General features: G+C 38.9%; 2 protein-coding genes across 8 annotated transcripts; one reads left to right on the forward strand and one right to left on the reverse strand.

The window, feature by feature from the left end:
• Positions 1 to 1,418: 1,418 nt before the first annotated feature.
• USP16 (ubiquitin specific peptidase 16) lies at positions 1,419 to 22,309 on the reverse strand. Of its 6 annotated transcripts, none has more exons than XM_037377684.1 (18): positions 22,190 to 22,307; positions 20,156 to 20,254; positions 17,445 to 17,623; positions 16,709 to 16,812; positions 14,232 to 14,335; positions 12,210 to 12,388; positions 10,996 to 11,088; positions 10,174 to 10,304; positions 9,711 to 9,798; positions 8,760 to 8,838; positions 7,798 to 7,889; positions 6,933 to 6,989; positions 5,643 to 5,810; positions 4,360 to 5,032; positions 3,581 to 3,675; positions 2,274 to 2,360; positions 1,860 to 2,016; positions 1,419 to 1,749 (listed from the first exon to the last, which is right to left on the reverse strand). In XM_037377684.1, exons 2-18 carry the CDS (start codon positions 20,214 to 20,216, stop codon positions 1,625 to 1,627), a joined length of 2,472 nt encoding a protein of 823 aa, XP_037233581.1. In that variant the 5' UTR covers positions 20,217 to 20,254; positions 22,190 to 22,307; the 3' UTR covers positions 1,419 to 1,624. The 6 variants fall into 6 exon arrangements, with proteins under 6 accessions (XP_037233581.1, XP_037233578.1, XP_037233580.1 ...); XM_037377681.1 differs by having other exon boundaries at positions 12,210 to 12,391; XM_037377683.1 differs by lacking the exon at positions 22,190 to 22,307 and adding an exon at positions 22,053 to 22,123 and having other exon boundaries at positions 12,210 to 12,391.
• On the forward strand, positions 22,066 to 25,647 carry RWDD2B (RWD domain containing 2B). Of its 2 annotated transcripts, none has more exons than XM_037377689.1 (5): positions 22,066 to 22,148; positions 22,764 to 22,982; positions 23,070 to 23,137; positions 23,847 to 24,212; positions 24,907 to 25,647. In XM_037377689.1, exons 2-5 carry the CDS (start codon positions 22,776 to 22,778, stop codon positions 25,142 to 25,144), a joined length of 879 nt encoding a protein of 292 aa, XP_037233586.1. In that variant the 5' UTR covers positions 22,066 to 22,148; positions 22,764 to 22,775; the 3' UTR covers positions 25,145 to 25,647. The 2 variants fall into 2 exon arrangements, with proteins under 2 accessions (XP_037233586.1, XP_037233585.1); XM_037377688.1 differs by lacking the exon at positions 22,066 to 22,148 and adding an exon at positions 22,431 to 22,671.
• Positions 25,648 to 25,892: the final 245 nt, after the last annotated feature.

The following is a 25,892-nucleotide window of genomic DNA, read 5'->3' on the forward strand; positions in this document are numbered from 1 at the left end:
GGCGGATGAGGGAGATGGATCGCAAGCCTGCTGCAGGGAGCTCATTCCTTCCAGGAAACGGGATCTATAATCATCACAGCTCTTTGTGCTCTTAATTGTGCTCCTTAGCCAGTGTTTGAGTGAAAAAGTCAAATGAATATTGAAATATTGAAGTAAGTATGGTCCGTGCTTACATTCATTTTTGTCACATGTCTCTATTACAGGGGTCCTCAAACTACAGCCCGCAGGCCGGATATACCCCCCCCAGGGTCCTCAATCCCCTGGTATTTACAGACCCCCCCTGTCCGCCCCTGCCAGGGGTTGGGGGGAAACCAGCTGCAGATGACGGCCTGCCACTGCATCCGCGCACCGGCCCCCTGGTTAAAAAGTGTGAGGAGCCCTGCTCTATTTCATCCTCGCCCTCTGAAATCTCCGTGCTCTCAAAATGGCAGCCTGACAGCAGTGAACTGCGTCCCGTTCTAAGGGCCTTAAAAATAAATGCTGAGCAGCAACAGCCAGCATGATGCAGTGCTGGAATCTTTCAGCTGAAGCCTCTTGGTTAGATTCTTCTTGGAAATTAAACAGCTTGTATGTCTCAGAGTAGCTTGGAAGGAGAACTGCACTTGAAATTGAAGCCACTTCAATAATTAATCCTTTTATTAGTCTTGTCAGTGCTACTCCGTTTCACAGCCAGAAGGGAGTGGAAGGCTAAATCAAGTCGAACTATCTTATGCCTAAATAAGGCTGCCGTACGACAGCTACGCTGATGCTCGCTTTATAGTCAGTTGCTGGTGTGGCTGAAAAATAAACTCAGCAAGTTTTCAGAAGGATTGGCATACTGATATCGTCAGCTGCACAAGTGCTGCTGCTGCTGGTAAGGGTCACAAGAACATGCAAGACTGCCCCTTTTCTTGGTAAGGTTGTTGTGAAAAATGCACTGAATGTAAGCAGCTGCTGCTCAAGCATGGAGGACCCAAGGTTTTATTTCTGTGAAACCCCATGTGAAGCCGAGCCTGTAGAGAACTTTAAAGTTAGAAGTCACTGCAGGACTAACTGGTTTTCTTACCCGTCTAGTGCGGAAAGGCTACACTGGAGTGCCTGTAGCAAAAGGTAGAGAGCACCGAGCTCCCAGCCTTACCAAAATACCCATCTGAGGTTTCCCTACAAAAGGATTGCTGGGGAGTTTGCAAACTGAGGGGTCCTCTACTGGATGTAAACCAGCAGTGGAAGGTGAGCTGATACTGAATTTGTCTCAGCTCTAAGCCATTTTAAAATACACAAGGAAAAGCTGATAGCTGAGATAACTACAGTTCAAAGTTCTAGCTGGTCCCTTTAAAGCAAAACAGCTGCTGCTGAAGATGTACAGCACCTGCAGGAAACTAAAAGTAATCATTGCTTACCTGTGCCAGTGCACAAATTACTCGATAGAAGCTCAGAGCTGTAGTTTTGAAAAAACATTTATTTAGAAGTAGTGAAAACACTGGAAAAAGTATAAGTTATCCACTTGTCAGTGTGTCTAAGAAGCATGAAGTATATTCCTGCAGCTGGGTACAGTAGCTCCAACATGTTAACAGTGTGATTTGCGTCTGCCGCCTTTCAGAGCACCTGAAGACTGCTGGACATACAAGAAGGCTTCTCAGATGAGTTACAGGAGTCGCTCATAGAACAGCAGATAGGCTTGTGAGCTCAGCACTTTCGATGCAGACACAGCTTGTACATGGGTATCACTGATGTGGAACCACTGCCCTTTTACTGGTTCCGTTTCTAAAGCTGTGAAAGGAAGAATTTAGGAGTAAAAGTCATTACAAAGAATTGGAACAACCCATCCCATTACTGTTCTGCAGCAAGAAATAATTTGTAAAACACTTCCTCTTATTCACCTTCAGGAGACTGTCCTCGAAGGACAAGGTCAGAGAGATGGTTGTTCATATTTCTCATTTTGGCATACGCAGTGTAGTGCCCAGACCTCATTGTTCCACTGTGTTCAACAACTCCATAGAGAGAGTACAGTACTTTTGTATTCCCTTCAGCCACATTCTATAAAAGCAAAAGTTTAGGTATGTCAGTCAGGTACTGGGTTTTAAACACAGCTGGAATGTAAACTCTTCACTTTGACTTGCATGCTGATGACAGGGAGGCCCATCATTACAGATTCATGCAAGCACTACAGCACTTGCAAGTTACACAAAACAACTGGAGCTTGACAAGCATTCTACAAAGATTCTGCTAAGCAGCTTCATTGTGAAAACACATTAGAACATGGGGAAGAAGAACCCGATTGTTTTCCCACTTACTTTACATTTAGCTGTACAGAAAGGAGCCAAGTCTATCACTTCTGGAAACTTGATGTGCCTGTTAACCTTCTGTAGATTAAATCCAGCCTTAAACAGACAAAGTAGAGGAAAACCCCATAATGTTAAAATGCACATATCAAAACCATGCTGAGTTACTAAATACTTCAGGTTAAAGCTTCAACAATGCAGAATTAGTTTTACATTAAACAAAATCAGGGAAAAAGCAACATTGGGTTGTTCGGGGGTTTTTCCCCTCCAATGCCCAAGGTTTTCCAGCATCACTCCCTTGCCCCAACATGCTGCACCGCAGCACAAGTTAACAAGGCTCTTTAAGTCACTCATAGGGTAACTTAACGTAACAGCAGAAGTGGAAAAAGAATCAGTTCTACTTTACTTATGTAACTATCTCTCGTTTCTCAGATACTGATACGTACGTATCACATACATAATATGCCTGAGGATCTAATTTTGTTTTTGTATCATCAAAACTGACGTAACTTCTACTCCCACCTTATTCAAATAATCTTCTAGCATCAAACTGGAAAAACAAAAGATGACAAATATTATTTTCTTAATCATTTTACAGTCTCTTGGAACACTTCCATTTTCTCTGTGAAACTGTTTTTCACCTAAAGACACACCCCTTATTTTTCAAGTATTTTGACCAAAATACTGAATAGCTTTAGAGTTAGAAGGGTGATACTCTTTCCTCTTTCTTTCTTGGAAAACTAAAGCCCTAAAATAAAAATTTTCTTACAATTTAGAAAAAAGGTAAAGCCACTTTACTTTGGATTTTATAAGTAAGATTTAAATAGCACTGCTTTCCATTCACACACACACACACGCAGTAAGGCTCAGAATCCTCTTTTTTCCAATTCCTCAGACCCATTTGTTACATTCATTTAGTAAGGGATCCGATTCTATCTGTACTGAAATGTAAGAGTCCATGAACTACTATAGTAGCAGGAAAGAATTAATGCTAAGATATTGCTTGATAAAGTAAACAATAAGAATAATGAGGGAATATAATGCAAATAAACTCACAAAACAGTGTTTTTCCAGATAACTAATGGATATTATTTCAGGAAAATACACCCCCAACTCTTCAAAGACCAAAAAAACCAATGCTGCACACCAATGCCTTTCAAACCTTGGGGAAAAAAAAACCCAACCAAAACAAACCAGCCTTATAGGAAATGAAAATACGCCAACATTAGTTTTAAGTTAAGCTAGCACTATGTGCATATATACATGTTAAACTGATAATATATACATACACATTTTTGCAGTATCAGCCTGCCACTTACCTGTTGAAACCTCTTTAAGTGAAGAGTTAAAATTGGAGGAGCAAGAGAGATTAGCATCTGCTTTTTGGCATTAGTATAAATGTACTTCTTTTCACCTGGAGAAAAGAAAAAAAACAATGAGTAACACGTGAACAAATGTTACAGCAAGAATGTCTTTATTTTCACTATTTAGACTGTCACAACGTCATCCACTACAACTGTGAAACTGAACGTTCCCCTTTAACATGATGAACTGTACAAGAACTGCCATCTGCAGACCCCTTATCACAGAAGTAACCGCTCACACCACGTATGAGTGGTGTCAGCACAAGCAGGATGAATTCTTGCTCAGTCTCCACAACTCAACCAGAAATCGCAAGTGGCTTTTCTTGGCCTTTTGAGCAAACACAGACATGATTTCCCTATGACTGTCACAGCAGAATTTTCACATTTAAGGAAAGAACAGCGAAGTCACTAAATAGCTACTGACTACATTCATCCAGATAATATATTTTTAGATTGAAATGCCCTTTCCCTCCCCCAAACCCACTCCTCCTTGCTCATTGTTCTTCTTCAGTCCTGCGGTACTGTGTAGCCAGGCTTGTGAGCCTGCTGTTCTGCTCAGTTGCTTGTACTAATCTGTGTGAAAAGTTCTGACAACCCACCCACTGAATGCTTGTTCAACCGATCCAAGTTAAAGTTACAAAAATACCACTTTAGGGACACTCCCCCGCTTAACCCACCCAAGCAGCAGATAAAGACATATTTAAAATTTTCTTTTAAAAGATAATTTGTCATACTTTTTGTGTTCTTCTTTGGTCCATAATGTCTTTGTGTACATACATCACAGAGTAGTTTATTGGTCTCAGTAAGTTTTTCATTACGGGTAAACTGATACAAACAGTGATGGATTGAACCTTCTTCTGGGTTCAGATCTTCCCTGTTCGCAAGAGTACAAAACGCTGTTTCTGGATCTTCAGTCGATACTTCACATGTCTTGACGGGAACAGTTTGAAGGTCATCTAAGGTACTTGTATCAGATTCAGCGCTGGCACCCAAGTGTAGTTTTGAGAAGTCAGTAGCAAGCTCTTCCTCATCTTCATTTTCATCATCCTCGTCTTTCAGAGACAGGTTGTCAAGGCCATTGACAACCTTTACAGGTGAATCTGAGCCTTCCATAGGGAGATCCATGAAAAACTCCTTTTCTACACATCCTTGTTCTGTCTTTCCTGTATTTTCATGCATGCTCTGAACTTCTGTATTATCTCCCTGTATACTCAAATCTTTTTGAGTTAAGCAGTGATCTTTGCAATAATCTGACCATTCCTCTTCTTGCTTCATATCACAAGTTTCAGAGTTAATTTCCACCTCTGATTCTTGGTTATACTCAACATCTTTTTCTGACTGTTCAGTTGCACAGATATCTGTGAAGTGAAGCACCTTTCCTTGAAGTTTTTGCTGGCGGCGCTGGCTCTGCAAATTGGAATACATAATAAACAAGAACACAAAACCCAGAGGAAGTTTAAATTATATTTAGCATTTCTTACTACTTGTTTAGCAAAATTTTTGTAGCATGCCACAGATACAAAGGGTGGAAGGGGGGGAGAATAATCTATGATTTAATGATCAGAGGTGATCAATTCAACCAATACCGAATTTATCCTCACTTGGCAATAGTTCCCACTGCTCCTTGTTACACAGTATCTTCAAATACAACTAATGATTCCCTTTATATCTTCCCAATTCTTTTTTACATCTGTATTCTAAAGTTTTATGAATATTCTTGCAATCAATGACTGGAGAACGGCTGTCTGATTCAAATTAATGCTACTTCAGGCAGGCAATGTAAATTCCATGTTCCTCTGGATATCAGCTTATTCCTAGCGCAGCAACTCTTAACAGAACACGTAACTCCTTAATAGCAAATACGTAGATACAATCTGTCTTTTCCATTGTGCATTTGAGTGAGGAGAAATTCTAAGCTGTCTCCTCCATCATCTAAACCGAGGAAGCAAAAAGAATTGCTTTTACCAGAAGTTGCAAGCACTTTATTAATAAAAGTGAAATACTTAACAAGACCAACCTTGGCTTGTTTTTTGGCCTGTTTCTTCGCTTTTTTCTGAAGGTGCTTACTTGTACCAGGGGGCTCATCTCTCTGCTTAAGATAACAGTCATTATTTTTATTCTCTTCATCTTCAGATTTATTGTCTTTGGGTTTTTTAAGATTTCTCTCATTTGTAATTTTTACTTTCTACAAAAAACAAAAGCCACAAAACAACAACAGCAGTAGAGATGTTATTGTCCCAAATCACAAGACAGTGTTCCAAAGAAATCCACAAGGATGAGATTTTATTTGACTTTTCAGCTCAAATGAAACATTGCAATGACTATAACACACAACTCATTTATTTCACCCTAATCATTACGAAAGAGATGTCTCACTCTGGAGGGAGTCCATGTGAAACAATGATTTGCAGAATCAAACAGTATAAAAAAAAAAATAAGGCTATGGAGGGCCAAATTCTGAACCTGTAAATGGGCAATATTACCTTTAGCTCTAACAGATGTACATCTTACTAAATGCACTGAAGAGTAACATTTTACACAAGCAGAGACATTTTCAGTTGAACTGCCTGCCACAGAAATTGTTTCTTTCTGCTAAAATAAAATTTGTTTGTTGCAGAAGACATATGATCCCTTTAGATGGGGGGGTTTCACTTCAGTATTTACTCATTAGCTTTTACGTGAGCAGTGCAACATAACAAATCTGAAATATTACAGATTATCAGTAAGAAACACAAAGCAAACCAAGTATTTTGAGTGCTAGAGATCAATCAAGTATTCACATACCATTCTACCAATGTTTACCTTTATTCAATAACATGAATATCATGAGAAGTATTCTTGCACTCAGTGCAGAAAAATGGATGAAAAAACCACAAACAAACAAAAAGTATTCAAGCAACTACTAGGCACCCATTACTGTCATGCAATTTCCTTCATTTTTACAACAGTGAAGATGACTCGGGAAGCGTTGCTCTTTGCAACTCAGCCTTCTGTAATAGTGACACAACACTGCAACATACTCATTTCCCTAAGCCAATCTCCAGGTTGGAAACATTAATGGACAAAGCAGCAAGATCACCAACAGACTATCAGTGATTTTCCAGAGACTATTTATGAGCCACAACTTACAGAAATGACTCTCAGGAAAATATTATTCTCTCTCTTTCTGGGAAAATCTGTAATTTTAGCTCTCAAAAGAGACATATGAAAGATGTATAAATGAATTCCCTAATGATTATATAATAAAGGTGTTTTCATATAATCAAACAAAAACAAAGCCAAAAAGCAAGCACATACAATTTCTTACCTGATCATCTAGTATGGGAAGCGACAAATCAAGGAAAGATTCATGGACCAAGGATACCTTCAAATGAATATTCAGAAGTCCAACTTAATTTTGCTTAGAAGTGGCTAACTTGCTGTCAATAGGCTTATTTGCATGTAGGGGCTTGCTTGCCTTCAACGTATGCTTTCACTTGTGCATACAAAGGTAAAACACAGCTAATCTACCTTCACAAACAGCTATCCATCACCAAAATCTAACTGTCATTACCACAGAAACAAACAAGAAATACTTTCACAAATTTCAGTTTTCTAGTGGCCCAGGAACGTGAGAACCCAGCTTAGGGACTATGATATCTGTAATCTGTCATGATATTTGTCTAGCCCACTCACTAATAATGCCCTTAATTACTTCATTATCAGTATGCATTATCCCAGTAGTGCTTTCTTGCTTAACTACTCCCCTGGCAAACCCACGGTCATTCCAGTGTGGGAAAGGGAAAGGCTAATCATCTAATGAAAAAGCAAAGGCCCCCTGGCAGCATACTGCTGGTAGAAGAACAATTAGTTCACTCTAGTTTCCACCAATGGAAGGCGTTTACTGGGAGTCTGAGTGAATTCTTCTGGCAGAGGCAGTTTGCTGTTGCTGACCTCTTTTTCTGGAAGGCTTCTAAAAGGAACTAAAAGATTAGCTTTATAACATAAGGGGAAGAAAGATTCCAGCCAAACCATGCCCCTCTGAAAAGCATGCAGCTAGTCAACTCTTAGTGTATTAACTGAAGCAAACCTTGCCAATTTTTAATTGATTTCTACATGTAGTTACTTTGGGGTTCTTCTGCAGATTACATAAAATTATACTCTAGGCTGTTCAAAGCAGGCAGTTTACTTACGGTTCTGCATTCTTCGCACATAATTGTACTGGTTAATTCGCCACCAAATATTCGATCCACAAAACTTTGTATTCCCCTTTTCTTTTCATATTCTGAGAATTGACAAAGTATATAGTAAAGTTAATGATATGATATATAATATACTGGCAACCAATTTAGTTATGGCATACCAAATAAAAAACAAAGATAATACAGTATGCAAGATGTACGCTGGAATGTGTTGACCTGTTCTAGTATCCTCAGCAAGTACTGCAAGATTCTTAAATTAAAATTCTTTCATATATCAAAGAAATGGGGGCAAAATCACATTTGCAGAAGACAGCTTGACTGAACCAACACCTTTACCACCTTCTCAACTCAAACACATTTTCCTGTTTTCTCAGAAGTACTGCATCCCAGTAAATGTGCCTGTTTTTCTTTCAGGACTTAACTGTCTGAAGCTAAAAAACAAGCACCAACTTTTGCCTGTATAGGTGCCTTACATACAAAAGCAATTTCCTCAAGTTGTATTTTCAGTGTAGTGCACAGTCTGAATTTAAACTTGCTCTTCATCTTCTAATCTGAAAAGTTAAAAAAACCTGAACAGTGTACAGAATAATTTTTATTAACAATGGACTGCTAGGACTGAATAAATCATTACCCTTATGTGCTAATATTTTAATTTCTTACATAATATTTAAATGATTAAACCCTACCCAAACATATTTTAATCTATAATGTCTATCAAATCAATTCTCTCTTACACTGTTAAGAAGGAAAGAACACCAGAATCAGTGAGACATTTAAAAAAAATAGACCAGCACTATTGAGCCTTATATTCTAGATACATACATACTCAGGGCATGGCATAAAGTTGTACAATTAAACACGTATCTTTTAGCTGACACTATTAATGTTACTTTGTGTACTTCAATGAAACAGAAGATTTTAAATTATCAGAACATCAGTAACAGGTATCTTACCTTTAATTTTTTTTTTAAGTTCTTCTTCATTTTGTTTGTTAGAGTCAGTCACTGCCTTCAGTATTCCAACACTTACTTGCTGAAATTTTCAAAACAAATACACTGTAAAATTTCCTAAACTAATTCATTTAACTAGTTCATGTCACAAAAGTCTGTCAGATGAAGTTTAATCTTCTCCAATTAAGAGCATCAATACAAAAAACCACAAATGCCTGCAGACACAAAATAGCTCCTGCAAATATTAAACAAATAACCAACTGAGAAACAAGCTTGCAACCATGATGCAAATAGTATGTAAGAAAAACTAGTCTAAGGATTAAATGCTTTCCCCAATTAAAACTGGCAAAAAAAAAAAAAAAAAAAAAGGAAAAAGATGGCATTTCCACAAGTGAACTTTCAGGCATTTCAGAAATTAAGACAAAAGGACATTCTTTAGGGTGACTACACGTACTCCAAACCCACTTTTTCAGTAGAAATTTTGGACAAGTCAATTTATTTCTGCAGAACAACGGACATTTATATTAGAAATGTTGAATTAATTGAAGACCTTTAAAACAACCAAAACCGAACTTTCTATTAGATTTTATTAGAAGAGCATAGAGAGTAACCAGTACATTGCTTCCCAAAAAGGCAGAAAGCACCATCACCTCAGAAACCTGAACAATGTGTGCAATATATGTAAGAGATACAGGCCACAAGCAAACTTCATTCCTTGGATAGTTTTGTTAAATGAAAATAGCAATACCCATGGCTGCTCCTTCACAAGTCCACTGCTTAAAGGCTATTCAGTTCTATAGCTCTGTTGCTAATGTGCTTCAAGTGCATGCTATGGGCAGCACAAATCACACTACAGAGGTTGACTCAGAAAGTTCTTTCTCCCCTCAGCAGAGGAAAAAGTCTTGGTCTGGGATATGACAAAGGTGGGCATGCACAACTGAAACTGGCACTCACTTGGATTTCTTCTGCTCTCATTCCATCAAGCAAGTAACGAAGCAATTCATGACTGTCTTGCTGCTGATAACCTTTAAATCGTGTTGCTCTGTTAAATGAAACAGTAATTGTAAAGTGTAACTGAACTTAAAAGATAAGACAAAGTAAAAACAATTCATACCAGACACAAAAAGACAAAGTCTCAAACATGTCTGTATATAAAAGCAACAAATGTCTACATATGGTATTTTCTAAAAATACAAAGCCAGCTAATCAGAATAGGTCACTGACTATCTTTCATTCTACTTCTGTTCATTTATATTTTGCTCTTAATCCTATTCTTTCAAAACTTGTTAAGTATTACACAGATTATATATGCTGTGATGTGAGCTCAAGAAAAAATAAAGGAAGAAAACTGACCTTTTTAAGCAACTAAAAAACTTTTTTCATACTCACTATGACATGCAATTGTACAGATACTCACTTTTTACAAACCTGAGCAAAAAGTTCCTTAGGAGTGACTACCCCTTTTTTTGTCTCTTGCATTTCTGTCAGGAACTGATACATGGCTAATGTCAAAGGACCTGGCTGATCTAGTTTTATCAGCTGAGGTTCCTGTTTTAAACAAAAGCAACAAAGTTGTTTTGCTTTAATTTGGTGATGGAACCTTCTGGAGAAACTTTTACCTTGTCTAAACACTTCAGTTCTTGAAAACATTATTATAAAACAGAACACATAAAATTCTAAAAATGGCAGTAAATTAACCTGACAAAAAAATCAACATGTGGTTTCTCATGAGATGATACCAAAATACTGGGCTAAGAATCATTAATTATATATTGCTTAGTTGCAACTCCATTATTTCTCCCTTTTATTAGGAAAAAAAAATACAATTTCTTAAAACACACAACCCTTCTTTCCCATCCAAAACCCCAACTGTGACGAGAAGTGTTATTTAAGTTAGCATAGCAGACATTCTCTAGTTTCCTATTGTGCATTTAGAAAAGTGACACTATAGCAAGTGTTACACATTTTCATCCTTTAAACCACTTAATCATAATGTAAATACTCCTTTGATGACAACTAACAGAGTATTGAATCACGGCTCTTCACTTTGAAAGAAAGACCTCTGCTGACTTCAGAAGCAGTTTTATGGAAGTCAATGGTGAAGTTCCCACTGATTTTACATCTTAATCTTGTTAGTATTTAGCTGAGAGCTTTAAAATCCAGAGATGAACATTGCTTGTTTCTTTAACAGACTGGAAGGGTGGGGAGAAACACTATGGAATTTGAAGCATATATATACCATGGATAACTCAGGTGACTCTATTTTAACTGTTGTGCCAGGCATTTTAGCTTCTTTAAGCAGCTCCCTCAGGACTGGAGTTTGGGATAAATTCTGAAGAACACAAAAGAAAGAAAAAGATTGGTACCTTGGCAACAAGAGGAAGGGCAGCTGAGCTCCACTAGTCATGGAATTTGTAGCAACCAGATTACAGCAATTTATTTTTCCCGCAGAATTAGAATGGTAGCTACCCCTCTGGAAATTCTAATAGTGTTTGGCAGTTAAAAGTACATTCTGTACAGCTAACGGGACTTCCAAGTGTCCTCTATATGTATTACCTTAGATAGCAGAAACCCTAAATGTACTATTCTTCTATGTTCTTTTCTTCTTACTATGTCTTTTTTTTATTATTATTATATTCTTCTACGATCTTTTGATGGTCTATTTACTAGTGTCTGATTCCAAAATCAAAAGGTAAAACGCAGTGTGCGTATCTGCTTGTTTTAGAAACAAAAATCAAATTAAGCAGTTTACTAAAACTTGCAACTACAGTGGGAATTTTGTTTGAGTAAAGCTTCAGTAGCAAGAGCCAATCAGCACAAGATTACATATGAGCTTTAATACTGTCCTGGTTTTGGCTGGAATAATTTTCTTAGTGAAGCAAGGGGCTGCATGGTACTTAGTTGCCTGCTGGGATTAAACCCACCGGGGTTAAACCACAACAAATACACAAGAAAGAGCAAGTTTATTCTATCCAAACACTTCCTAGCCGAGCAAGACACTAAAGACAGCAATACAACATGCTCATCCTGTTAACATTTACTTTTCAGTTGATTTCCTGATGCCGAGACATTTTTGTTTCAGTGAACACCCATGGTCTTTGGGTATTAATCTCTTACAGTCTAAGAGGTCAGCAAGGGTGATGTGCCACAGTATTTTATTACTAAATTAGGAAGTTGGCATGCTTTATCTCCATCAGTGAAAGATGCTGTGCCCGAAAGACAAGGCAGTTTACTGTATTCTCCCCTGAAGCAAGTCTGAACCTGCAGCTCCATTTCTTCATATTTCTCTGGGTCAATATGCTATTTTTATAATGAACGCATCATTCTTGGCAGATAAAAATCACATTCTAATTGTCATTGTAAAATACTGGGGGCAGGGCTGTTGTGGGCTAGGTTTTTTGGGGTTTTTTTTTCCTAGTCAAAAGTTGCTTTTAAGAGCAATAACTACCATACCTGCATCACTGCATTAAAGAAACACGTATTCCCCAAGTTACTAAGTCCTTTCACAGCCACTTCTGCGTTAGTACTTGAATGAGAATTCTCTTCTTTAAGTGAGACTTCTTTTTCTTGTTCATTTTTGCTGTCTTTTTCTACTTTTTTATTTTCAAATCCTTTGTTCTCTTGTTGTTTTTCTACTGAAATAATAAAAAAAACATACCACATATTAACCCACTAACAGGGAATGGGCTAGAAAAAAGTAATTACAAACAGCAGCAATCCACAGTGTTTAAAACTTAAACATACGATAACTAATTCTGTAATTGTATAAATGTAACACTACTGGTTTAGGTTTTTAAACTGTCTAGGTAACAGGAGTTAAAAATTCAACAAAGCGAACAAAAAAAATAATCAAGGAACCCCTGAAATGCCACTTCAGATCAGCACGCAATTTAAACATGCCACTCTGCCCACAAGCCGTTCATGCCAACAATCTCTGAAACTCTGCATGTGTTATCTGAAATTTTATTCCTGTTGCAAAATCGCCAATGTTAGGCTTTATACAACATCTAACAAGATGACATCTGAAATAAAATCCCTTTAGACATGGCACTATTGTCTGAAATGAAATGCAGAGCCCTCCCACTGTCAAAGCATTCTCATGTTCACTTCATGAACCTAAACAGATGAAACTGGAATATTTATATTCTTCAGGACACACTAAAGACATTTTCCCCAAAATTACTTTGGTGCAGAGCTCAAAATGTCAATGACCTGTTTAATAAAACCATAAGGGAATTCCAGGTAACTTTCAGAACACCCCCCACACTGGTTCTGCCAGTTTGGCAGTCTGCTATTGATTAGGTTTCTGATAATAGGATATGAGCCAAGATTAACTTTAAAATAAAGTAACACCAGCTCAGAGAAAACAAGGAAGAGATAATACAGTCTTCACAGATGGACAAGAAACAGACAGGTGGACAACAATAGATGGAACACCTGATACTGACACCCAGTTATTCATCTGTTCTCCAGTTCAAACCTGAGAAAATGCTGGCAACAAATCCAAAGTTCAAATATTAGATGTAGAGAAACAATGTATCTGGGAAAGACTGACCAAAACCTCTTGAAGATTCTAGTCCCTGTGGGAAAACCTCAGCTGTTTCTTGAGCAAATATTCAGACACAGCCACGTGGCATTACTGGATGGTTGTGATCTATTTCCCTACGGGGCTATGATTTCACCCAAGTGTAGGATGGTTTTGGAATTTCTGATAGCTACAACTTATAGCATTTATTTTGATATACCAATTCTTCCAAGTTTTCTAGTGGAAATGCCTTGTACAAAAATGGTTTTGCCATTGTGGAAACCATGGGGTTTTTGGGGGTTGTTTCCTTTTAAACCACCACATTTTGCAGATAGACTACAGGGTGAACATGCCGTTTTAGAGAATCCTGAATGCACTGCAGCTACCTATACTAAATGTACAGACCCAGCAGACAAATCATCTTATATATACTACTTCCATTAGGAAATGTTCTGCAACAGCTGGAGACTTAAGTCATTCCAGCTGACACATTCACAAATACCTACAAAAATAGTTTTAAAAAATATAATCAAACTATCATTAGCAATGACAATTTTCCTTCAGATCTCAAGACAGCCTGAACAAACAATCGTGAACAAACACAGCACTTCTAAGTACTCAGTCAATTCCTTACAGAGCAACCAAACATCGCATTTTTTAAAAAAGCCATAGTACAATTGTATTTTTTTCCCTCCTATTCCTGTATTTCTGTCCTGTAACAAGTTTAGGGGACACTGAGCAAAATCTGGTCCAATTAGGTCCACAGGCTAGGATGTTACCTATGCTACCAGAATTCTGACAAAGAAAAAAAGGGAAGAAATTAGCTTTTTATTTTACCGTAAGGTACTTCAAAAGTTAAATCTAATATAGTACTGTAAGTCCAGAATGTACACTCTCTCCTACATTTAAAGGACTTTCTGATCTACAGTATGTATACTATAATTACTTACCTGTACGTGATGAATCAATACAAACTTGTTTTCTAACATAATCCACAGTCTGCCCCAACCGGGTTGAAGTATTATAGGGAACTTCATTATCACATATGTAGCACCTGTCTCCGCCCCCCCCCCCCAAAATAAAAACAATTAATCATTTTTTTTTCTGTTGTTTAAAAATCTTAAACTATTTGCTGGATTGATACAATTCATTACACAACTATAAAATTCCAAGATTTATTTTAAAATTTAGACGTCTCAGAGTTCAATCTATTTCTGATCAAGAAAATAAAAAGTTTAAAAAATAATCTTTACCAAATTATTTCACTGACTGCAGGCAGCCATTTACAAATATAAATTAAGACTCTTAAAAGATGTGCTTAGAAACCTTATTACAATAAATATAAATGCATGGAAAATTTTGCCAAAATCAAGAAATTATGATATCAGGCCCTAAAGGAAACTACTTATATTATGCCATATTCTGAGTATTGTAGCCAAGCAAGTACTTCATTATATTTAAATTGGGTAAGAAATAAATCTGTGCCCTCCATTAATCCTGCATTTTTATTTGCTCTTCCAGTGCTGATACAAACTTGTTTGTCTCTATGAGCAGAATACTGTGTGGTTAGGCCACTAATCTGTTTTAAACAAAATTGTAATAAAAGCTGCAGTGATAAAGGCTCAAGTAAGAGTAAAATTCTGCTGGGACACATTCAGCTAAAGGAGAGTTGTATATACCGATTTTGTAGTTCTGCCCAATCAGCTCTCTGAAGAGGTGACAAAAGGTATCGAAAAGAATGCAAGTACTTCTGCACTTTGAAACATACCAGTTACAGTTCCTAGGCACAAATGCATTTAGCAGACTTTAGGATTACTATAAGTCAGACTATTTTTCTGATATTAAAAGCAGCAGAAGTCCGCAGCAAAGCACTTTCCTCAATCTCTTGCATCTCTGGAATTAGCTGCAATTTTCACATTTCTTCATTCCTCATTCAAAAAATTGGCTAAACTTTTGGATCCCTGATAACATATTTATCATTTGTTTGGTTAATTATAAAGATAGGTATTCTTACTCCTGGAGTAACAAATGACAGTTAATTCCACAGGCAATTTTAACATCATAACCTTTCATCCATCAAAAATTTTGTGAGTAACCTTGAAGGAATCAATGGATTGAAAACAGGTTTTTCAGCAATAGCTGTTTAACCGGTGGAGAAAAAACCTATGTAGATCCAACTGCTATGCCATACCAGTATTGAAAATGCAGACAATAGCACTTGTTGTAAATCCAAAACACCAGAACTTAACGAATTACTAGACCTTTCCTCTTTCTCTCCAACTTCAAAATGTTTCTTTTAACTGTTTACAGGTACTATTCAAATCTAATTTCAATCACATATGCACGCACACCATAGAGAGATTTATTCATACATTCGTAGCATTAATAAATTCTGATCAAAACTGCTTTTGCTTTTATGTACCAGGCCCACTGTGAAATACAGTTCTTGACTGTAGGTTTGATTTATAACAATAGTTTATACCCAATATATCAATCTGAATAATTACTTGTGCAAGTTTGTAAACCCAAGAAATTCTAGAAGGAAGCAAAACATCTTGCTTAGACAACTTCCTCTCATTTGCAAGTACTTTGATTTATTTTCTCAGTTCTAAAACTTAATGTAGTTTTTAAATAACTTCAATAATTTTAACACTAATTTACATTACCCAAAAGTTCACTAGTTCATTAGTAATACACGTCATTAATAATGTCTATTTCCATTCTAGAGTTCAATAAAAATACTAATTGTTACACACAGAAGTGCTCAAAATGATCAAGTTAAGAGGTAATGGTAATGATAAAGTGAATATAATGACAAACAACAAGTTTTAAAAAAGGTTACTAAGCAAAATTAAACCTCTTTGTATCAGACACAGTATTTCTGTATAGCACAGTTTAGAAAAATAAGGTTCCCTCTTCTATTGTAACATACTATTCCTTTTAAGAGAAGGAAATACTACCAGGGAGATGGAACTTGTATTGATTGAACCAGTAGCATCTTCTAATTCTACAGCTGTGCTTCTTAACCACACATATTGTATTAAGATGTGATATATGTTGAGAAAATAAAAGTAATAAAAGTTTGTCACTAAGTGTGCATCAGAAAGGAGCTTCTCCCAAGGCTGAAAGTTAAGATTTAGAGCTACATATTAATATTTGTTTCTGCATGTCAGTATTCCAACCTAGCAAAAGTAGAAAAATATGAAGTCAAGAGCATTTACTAGTTGGTTCATTTCAACTTCAGTTATGGAAGTTTTCTAGTTATGACTTTTACAGGAAAGTAATATTTATTCAGCAAATCTCAGCAAAGACTGTTGGGACTTCTGTGTGTGGAAATGCTTTACATACACCTAGATATAAATGCTAGAATTCAAAAAGAAAAGGAAACACAAATTATACCCCAGCCTCTGTTGCCTGACAAACTCACCACACACTCCAGTTGTCCAGACTGAGAACCAAACAATGGGGATCTGATCTTGGCGTTGCATAATGCTTTAAAGCATGCTGTTCTTGAGAATTTCTGCCACAGCCCTACAATGTTGATAACCAAGTGTCACAAAATCCAGTTGACTATCAATGAAACATACATTAAATCAGTGTATAAACAAAGTATTAACATCAAAACTGTTTAATTACATTAAACTAATTAGGATGAATGGATGGGTCTCTATTCCAAGACACACACTTCTGCAAAGAGGAAGGTAACTTGGAAACTTACTGGGTGCAGAATAACTATAAAGTTGCTTGGGGACTGAATATCTAATATTTAACTTCCAGTTTGAACAGCTTGAAGAATGAAAAAGAACAAAAACTGCTTCAGCATGCAGAGTTTTCAGTTCAGTAAACTAATGTGAGCATAAGATCTTATTTAAGAGCATTAAACAGAAATTATTTTCTTAGCAAAATAGTTTGGACTTTCTAGGAAAAATAAAAGTCCTCAGGATAAGCCTGCTAAATGCCTTTGTGCCATGCATCTAAGGACTTCCTTTGCAATTCAGAGTAGACATTTTGTAATCACACCACAATATATAAGATAATGTATGTAGCATCACTTTAAAATAAGAAAGAATGCCAAAGTTTAACTAGAAGCTCTCTTGTTCCACTATTATTATCATGAGACACTGAAAGATACTAAGACAAATTAGCAACAAAACAAGATATACCCTATGGCCACATTTTAGACATAACCATATCGAAGGGCTTCTATCAGCCTCCTCCTCAGATTTCTCTTGTCTCTTATTGTCTGCCTTGCAGTCCTGACAAACATGCCACTCCACGTTCAGTAGTGCCTTTTTCAGATGACCTTGCTCCAATCCTTTACGAATATGCTTGCACACAGGTTCTACAAAATAAAAAGCACAAGAAGGATGTAGGTATCACAACAAATCCAAATGTCAAAGACACAGGCAGCAATCCAGAAGCTAGGGTAGCCTTTCTAGAGTCAAAGAAACATTGACAATTTAGCAGACATATCAGAAAGAAACCCTTTGATACCCCATTCACAATCTGGGGATATTGTTGCTGCATCCTAAACTACTACGTTACTGGAAAAAAATAAATAAATATTGCTCAAACCTACATCTAGTCAGAGGAGTTGACAAAACTTTTGGATACAAACCTACCTACTGTGCCAGGCTGTGGGCTTCTATTATTGTGGCGTTATGATTCCCACACCTCGCAGGGAGCAGCCACAGCCCACTGCCACGGTTCCCAGTCACCAAGGCAGGACCTGGCTGGCCTATAAAAGTGGAGATTATGGAGGTTATGCTTCCAGCTGAGCTGCCTCGGTGAAATTATGCAGCAAACTACAGTAAAAAAGAATGGCAGAGTCATCCTACCTACATCATTATCACTTTGCACTGCAACACTGTACCCTACTTGAAGCTGCACTTTCTGGGCCTGGTGTGAACTCCAGCTATTTAATCAAATACTGCTAAGTATGGTTACACCAAAACCAGGCACCTGTTGCTAAGAGCTACTACCAGGAGTTCAAAACAAAACCCAAAAAAGATAATTAAATTTTAAGGTTGTCAGTTACACTGTCACTTGCATAAAGAGAAGCTGTCCGTAAGCCTAAGTCACGTACAGAGAAACTGCGACTGACAATGTGTATGCAAACTGAATCAAGTTTTTCCACATAAAAAAAAAATGAGTAAATCATTTTAATCCCCCCTCCCCACCCTTTTTTTTCAGTATAGGTTTCCAAGACATTTAGCATCATCAGCCTATAACTCTTCACTATTTACAGTAAGAAATGCCTAAATTTGCATATACCGGGTCAAATATGCGACATTACAAAGAGTTATCTCAAAAGTCAAAAAGCACAGAGTAAACAAACCCATGATAAAAAAAATGCTGTATGTACTTAACATGTAAAAAAATACCAATTTTTGTGAAATTATGATTGAGAAGAATTACATAGCCATTTACTTAATTCAACTGTCTTAAGTCCTTTGCTACAGAGGTTTTATTATTGCTCAGATAGAATAACAGTTCTGAATCTCTCTTTGTTAAGGACCATACACAAGGTTGCTGTCTTAAGGCTGTAAACTTCTCTTGCCACAAGCTGAAACAGGTGGAAAGTTTTGTACCTACAGTTCTGTTTCTGTCCAAGATTATAGGATTTTACCACAGTAAAAATGTTAGCCAATAAGAACAAACAGATATTTAGATGCATTGTTTAAGCTTTTTTAAAAGCAACAAGCTTCATCTACAACTTCTAAATTGTCTTTTTTAAAGAAACCCTTTGTATGTTGCCTACTACTATTACATTGGAGTTATTCACAACCATCAGTCTTTGTTTACATTTGTGGCTTTATCAGACTGTAAGCTAGCCTATTTTTAGCCAAAGAAGTGAGATTCCACCAGCAACTGCACCATAACTGATTTTTTTGCTGAAGGAAAAAATGAGCAACTGTCACGGCAGACTCTTCTTGACTCTGGGGTTAGGGGGGCAGAAAGACAACAAAGGAAGCTAAGGAGCCATAGCAGACAGAAGCTACCACAAGACCAGGACAACCAGGAAACGAAAGGAGAGTAGACTTGATTTTAAAATAACAGGCCATCACACTGAGCGTCCTGGCTAAAACTGTAAGTGTGCTCTCTCCCAGCTAAATTAACATGGCTTAACTCGTTTCCCCAGCCAGGATCAATAAAAAAAGACGGGCAAGACATAATCTGTGACAGGACAGGCAAGGGGGTAGAAAAGAATGCTGCACAGCACAAGCAAGAACAAGAACTAGAATAACCAGGGTAAGCAAGTTAAAAAAATTTTGACACCCGATCCAGTACAGCTGTAAGGATAATACTAACTATTTGGGATTAGGAACTATTATGAACAGAAGGAGAGGAAGAGAAAGAGGTTTTAACCAAAAAGCACTATGAGTAGAGAGTACTGGCCCTGGACACCTCAGCTAAGATAGCTGCTAATGTAAAGACAAATGCTTTCACAAAAGTATTTTAATCACAACCTTTTTGGTGAAGCAAGAGTCTTCTGCAACAAAATCTTCATTAGGAAAATGCTACTTAAATCTATCATGACAAGCTCAGCAGCTGACTCTACAAACACTTTACGTTCTGAGGAAATTTATACAATCTGTGTATCTGTAAAGAACTGTGTCAAGAGTTTCTCAAAAACAAGAAAATAATCCTACTTTTCAAGACAGGATTATTATTTTCTAGCGTGCTTAGAAAAGTAGCAACACTAATGTTTCTTGGTGACTTCGGTTTCAATTATACAAACCCACACCTTGTAAATGAGATTTCAAAGCCAGTGACTAGCCCCAGATAGAGACCTTTAATATTAATGAGTTTTCAAGCCTCCTTTGAGATTAAAACAAACATTAGGACCACGGACTTATTTGAGGAAACGTACCCAGCGTATCCAAAGACTCATCAGACTGTGCAGTTTTGCCTTTGGTGCGTTTCTTTCCCATATTTGTAGTCTGGAATTTTTCTTACACAGAACAGTGTCCTAGCAAAGAAAAATAGTACGTTAGAAAGTAGGCTTTTGTTTTACTTGTTCATTTCTAACCCATAAATTACTTCTATGGCCAAAATGTTTCTTGAAGTGAATTAACTTGTAACAATTGGGCGTTTAAAAAAAACAATATTGATTACACTTTAACATATAACTAGGTGTTGCGTACGGTAAGATCACAGCGTGAATTATAAAACCCAAATGATTTAAAATCTTAAATCAAAAACATTGCAAAAAAGAACAAGATAGGAAACTTAAGTACCAAAAATCCTATAAACATTTAGAACTTGTACTTTATTTAACTTAGGTTAAGAACTGCATCTGTACCAATTCTTTCACAAAGTTATTTGCAATTACACTCATTCAGTTTTCTTTACTGCAAATTCTTGTATCTCTGATGAAGTCTGACACATGCAAATACTCTAATTATTCCAAAATATACAGACAATAGGAGTTCTGATTTTTCAGTTTCTTCAGTGGGGGAGACTTAAGATTGCCTTCCCAACATACCAAACAAATACTTCAGACAGGATCTGTTATTTGGTATGCCTGTAGACCCAAGATCTACCACTACAGAGTCCTAATCCAGGTACTTGCCTTCAAGAATCTGGCTATTGCACCCGAGGTAGGACACTTCTAGCTTCTAGTCTGTAGCACCCACAAGGCCCTGACACTTATCTCAAAAAAGATCATTCAAAAAGATCAGGTAAACTTAAAAATCTACATATGCTCTACAATGAAATTATGCAAGCCGGAAGGGTTCAAAAATCAAGTCTCTGCAGCACGGCCTAACCCTGCTGTCCAGCCTTTATGTAAACATGTTAGCACTGCAGTAAAAGTGACTTGTAATATTTGTCCTTTCAAAATCACTTCTTAGCTCGAACTCAGCAGCACACTGGCCATGGAGAACAGCTGCCTGCTTGGAGCTGTCACAGCCAAAAGAAAAGGAAGCCAGCCCAAGAGAATCAGTAAGAAACTAAGCTGGGAAGAGTTTAGGCGCCATACCCACTGAAGGCTTTTTGTATGAAAAGCCTTTCCGAAGCACGCTACCGAGCTGCTGAACGACAGGTAGGCAGCCACTTCATCAGGAGCGCAACTACCAGCTTTTGCAACTTTGCATGCCATTTGTTCAGAAAAACAACAGCTCATCCCAAAACCTGCCTCTACAGCACAATTTCCCACAAAAAGCTACGACGTTTGATCTTAAATGAACAACTCAAAACCGTTAAAATCCTTTCTGAATTGCCTCTGCCCGGCCAGGAGGGCCGGACGGGACGAACACGTGCAGCTGCCAATGGCACCCAGGCTGTGTGCGGCCGGACTCGCCTGACAGGCTCCGCACCAGCCCTTCCCACGGAACGCCCCGCAGACCCCAGCAACTAAAGCAGTGAAACGCCTGCTTTTTTCATTTTTTTAATATATATATATATACACACACACATATATATATATTATAATACAGAGCGGTCTGCAAAGCGCCAAAGTGCACCTGCGCCGGACGCCCCGAGGCCCACCGGGGAAGCCCCGCGGCGCGGCCGGCGCTGCCCCACAGGCTCCGCCGGACGCCCGCCCGCCCGCCGCCAGGGGCAGCCCCACGCTCCCCGGCCCCAGGGCGGCGGGCAGCAGGTGCGCCCCGGAACTCGGGCGCAGCCCGGCTGAGGCGCTCGGCTCGTCCCCCCGCCACCCCCTGCCGCGCCACTCACCCCGTCCCGCGGACCGGGCCCCGCCGCCGCGCCGCCCCGCCCCGCCCGCTGCCGATTAGCCCGCGCCCGCCTCCCGCGCCCTCACTGACAGGCGCCGCGGCCAACGGAGAGAGGCCGGCGTCTCGGCCGGAGCGGGGGCTGCGGAGAGCCGGAGGAGCGAGTCCCGGGGCGGCGGAAGGAGACCGGTAGGGGCGGGACAACAGGGCCGGGGGTTTCCGTCCCTCACCTGCCGGTGCCGCAGCGTGAACGACTTGGCGGCGCATGGCTCCGACCCGGGTCAGCGCGGGAATCCCGCCTCCTTCCCAGGCGGCTGGGCGACGGCCGCCGCCTGCCATGCGCGCGCCGGCGCGGTGCACTGTGGGGCCGTGCGCACCGGGCGCGGGGGAAGGGCGCGGGGACCGGGACGGGGACGTGTCAGCGCATGCGCAGGCACCTCCGGGCCCCGCTCCCGCCGCGCGGGGCTGCCGCTGGGCGCTCGGTGCGGGTGGCCGGGGCCGGCCGTGCGCGGAGGGGCGCTCCCCGGGCGCGCCAACCTCCGTCTCTACGGGTGCCAAAGCAGCAGAGGCGGCTGCGCTCTGGGAGTGCGGCCCTGTGAGGGGGAGATGTGTTTGGTGACGGGTCGCTACAGGCTGTCCCGCCGCAGGCCACCGAGGGGCCTCACGCTCCTCGCTGCTGAACATAGACGAGCTGCGTTTGATGGGCGTCGGTGTAAGGATTAATATGATTTACACGGAGGTAGCTAATGCACTGTGGCCCATATTCAAGCCCTGTTTTTCTTCCCTAATTTCTTCTTCGCTCAGGAAACAACAGCAATGACTAACCGAGAAGCAGCCGAGATGCAAATTTCAGAATTAGATTTACTCTCCAGCATGTTTCCATATGAGGAAGAGTTCGCTGTGACCGACCAGCTGGCAGTAGCAGAACTAAAACACTACGTTGAAAATGAGTCTGCAGAGATGCCATCTTCAAAGGTTCAGTTTACACTGAACGTAAGGCCAGAGGTCTCTAATGCCTCTATGGTATAGTAAAAACCTTTCTTATTTTTATTTTTGTTTTGTTGGATTTTAGGGCTTGCTTGAACTGAACATGCACTTCTTTGTTTTTAGGTGGAATTCTCCATGGCCTGTGCATTACCGTTTAAATATCCAACTGTTCTACCAGAAATTACTGTGAGGTATGGCATTAAAAGTCCAGCTAAGTAAAAATGTTCAGAAGGTGTGGTGTACTACTTAAATACAGTTATAATAGGAAAAAACCCAGTCCTTTTTTGATAGTTTTCTGTCAAATTAAGCCAGATGGACAACAATGTTGAAGAAAAATCTACAAGGTTATGATTTCTCTGGTGTCCTCAGCAAATAAGTGAGAAAAATGGGAAAAGCATGGAGGAGTGCCGTCTTCTGTACAGAGGGGTTACATGTAAATACTGTTCAGACATCTGATGTTCAAGAAGATACTGTTGTCTGTTTTGACAAGGCTTAACACTTAACTAAAGGAGTAAAAAGTTACTCAGTTGGTTGTCTTCTTCCTTTGTCAAAATGCTGCTACCCTCAGGCTTCTGTTATTTTTTATTGGAACGTTTCTGTTACATATGCATAAGTAGCCTTGCATATGACAGAAAATGAGTTCAACCACTACACTTACTTTTCAAGTGCCTTTTTCTTGATTTTGATTTACAGATTGGTAGTACTAAATATGAATTCAAGAGTCAGCACATCAACTAAATACTAAAGACCTTTTCATTGCTATTATCACTTAAATATCCATAGCAAGTGCATACTATCTAAATATGGCCTGTTTTTTTTGGCAACTTGATGTAAAACTGTTTGGAAAACATGCTAAATGTCAAGCGTATTGCAACTGCTTCTTTTTTTTTTTTTCTTTAGGTCATCATTACTAAGCCGCTCTCAGCAGATTCACCTGAACTCTGATCTAAAAATGTATTTGATGCAAAACTGCAGTGGTGAGCCCTGCATGTTGAGTGCAAGGGAATGGGTTAAAGACCATGCAGCTGCTTACATTGACAAAGAGCTTTCATCTTCCTCATCGGCAACATCAAACGCCACGCAGCCAGATGTAATCACATTCACTCGATTGTGGATCTATAGTCATCATATTTACAACAAGCAAAAAAGAAAAAATATAATTGACTGGGCCAAGGAGCTCTCTCTGTCGGGGTTTTGCATGCCAGGGAAACCAGGTGTTGTTTGTGTAGAAGGTCTACAAAGCAGTTGTGAAGAGTTCTGGTCACGGTTAGTTTTTCTTTGTACTTACATATCATTAGTAGTTAGAATATTACATTTGTCATGTGTATGTGGCCAGAAGGTGTGAAATCCAACCACCTTCTAACCTGTTAAGGTCTGCAAACTATTTATTTATCATAATGTATTTACAACAATGAATATCTGCTGTAATGTTGGTTGCAGCAAAGCTGCTAGTACTGCACAGTGCACATTTATTTCTGTTTTATCTTCCTCTGTATTTTACTTGTATAGTGATGGACTGCAGTACCCCAATTATGTTAGATATGTATGCTGTTCGATCGCTTTACACTCATGTTTTATTCTGCTCCCATCATTTATACTTCTGGGTGGTGCAGACTATAAATGAGCATTGTCATTTGATTATAACAGCTAAGAGAGTATAAGAATTCTTAGCACAGGCAAAGCAGAAGCAAGCACTGAAATTGAAACCACATCTTCATCAATTATTGTGTGAGGAATAATGTTAAGGTTTTTGGATCCTGAGGAGATAGAAAGAAACAAGCTCCTGCTTATGGGAGTGTTTGCATGTGAGTAGTATTTCTATGACCAGCCAGGGAACCATTCTCTCTGTCAAGAAATATGTACAAATGGAATGTATTGACTTCTGTGATAACAGCTATTTCATAGTATTTTCTAAAATAGTATTTCATAGATAGATCCATATTTCTCCAATTGCTTTCAGAGTAAGAAGATTGACGTGGAAAAGAATTCTTATTCGGCACAGAGAAGATGTTTCTTTGGAAGGTGGAGGACATGCTGAGATTCAGAAACAAAGAAAGTTCTCCACTTTGGAAGAAAAATGTTTTGATGCACATGGTGCCAGGGGAAATCATATGGATTTGGGGCAGCTGTATCATTTCTTAGAAGAAAGAGGATGTGCTGACATTTTTCAAACGTACTTTGGGGTTGAAGGGCATTGAAGGGGTTGAAGATCTCGAGAGGTTCCAGTGCCTGCATTTCTAAGTTAATGATCGTAACAGATTCCTTAGTTGTTCAGCAACAGTTGATCAGAGAGGGTTTCAATAATTTGTGGTTGATATGATGAATACAGTTTTTAATGAAAAAAAAATTCCAGTGAAATCTTGATGAAAATTACTAAATGAATGCTTTATTACACTTCCTGGGTGTAAGGAGATTTAGGGTACATACCTAATTGCAATGAAAGAAAATATGCTTGATAGCCTACAGGGCAGTTACAGAATTATAGATGAATGAGTTGATGGTATTACAGTGAATGAATATATGAATAAGGAGAGACAAAAACGAAGCGTGGATATCCCAGCAGAGGAAATATGATGTTTACATTATTTGTTACTGTTTACATACGTGACATGAAGACTTTTTTTTGTACCAATCTTTTCTTCTGCTTTCTATCTGAAAGTATATTAAGCCATGAGATTAGTGTTTTATTAAAAAAGAAAATTAAAAAAAAAGGAGATGCCAAATTATAAGTCTTGCTCATGCAAACAGGGTTGAACTAGGATGCCTGCTCCGAGGTGTAAGAATTTTCTGTAGGTGAAAGCGTGCATGTAGGTAAAGAGATACTGTGGTGGCTCCACGGTGTCTTGTAGCTGAGGAGCCCAGTTTACCTGTGGAAAAGCAGCAGTTTACCGAGGGTCGGGCTCCCTTACAGCGCCCTCCAGAACTGTCAAACGATCCTGGCTCACT

Source organism: Falco rusticolus, chromosome 2, assembly GCF_015220075.1.
Source record: "Falco rusticolus isolate bFalRus1 chromosome 2, bFalRus1.pri, whole genome shotgun sequence".
Classification (NCBI taxonomy): Eukaryota; Metazoa; Chordata; class Aves; order Falconiformes; family Falconidae; genus Falco; species Falco rusticolus.

Excerpts from the sequence above, each read along its gene's own strand:
- USP16 (XM_037377681.1), bottom strand. The coding sequence starts at position 20,216 with ATGGGAAAGAAACGCACCAAAGGCAAAACTGCACAGTCTGATGAGTCT. Across the intron at positions 5,811-6,932 it reads TTCCCATACTAGATGATCAG|AAAGTAAAAATTACAAATGA; the intron begins GTAAGAAATTGT and ends TGTTTTTTGTAG. Across the intron at positions 1,750-1,859 it reads TCGAGGACAGTCTCCTGAAG|CTTTAGAAACGGAACCAGTA; the intron begins GTGAATAAGAGG and ends TTCCTTTCACAG.
- RWDD2B (XM_037377688.1), top strand. Across the intron at positions 22,983-23,069 it reads AGGTCTCTAATGCCTCTATG|GTGGAATTCTCCATGGCCTG; the intron begins GTATAGTAAAAA and ends CTTTGTTTTTAG. Across the intron at positions 23,138-23,846 it reads CTACCAGAAATTACTGTGAG|GTCATCATTACTAAGCCGCT; the intron begins GTATGGCATTAA and ends TTTTTTCTTTAG.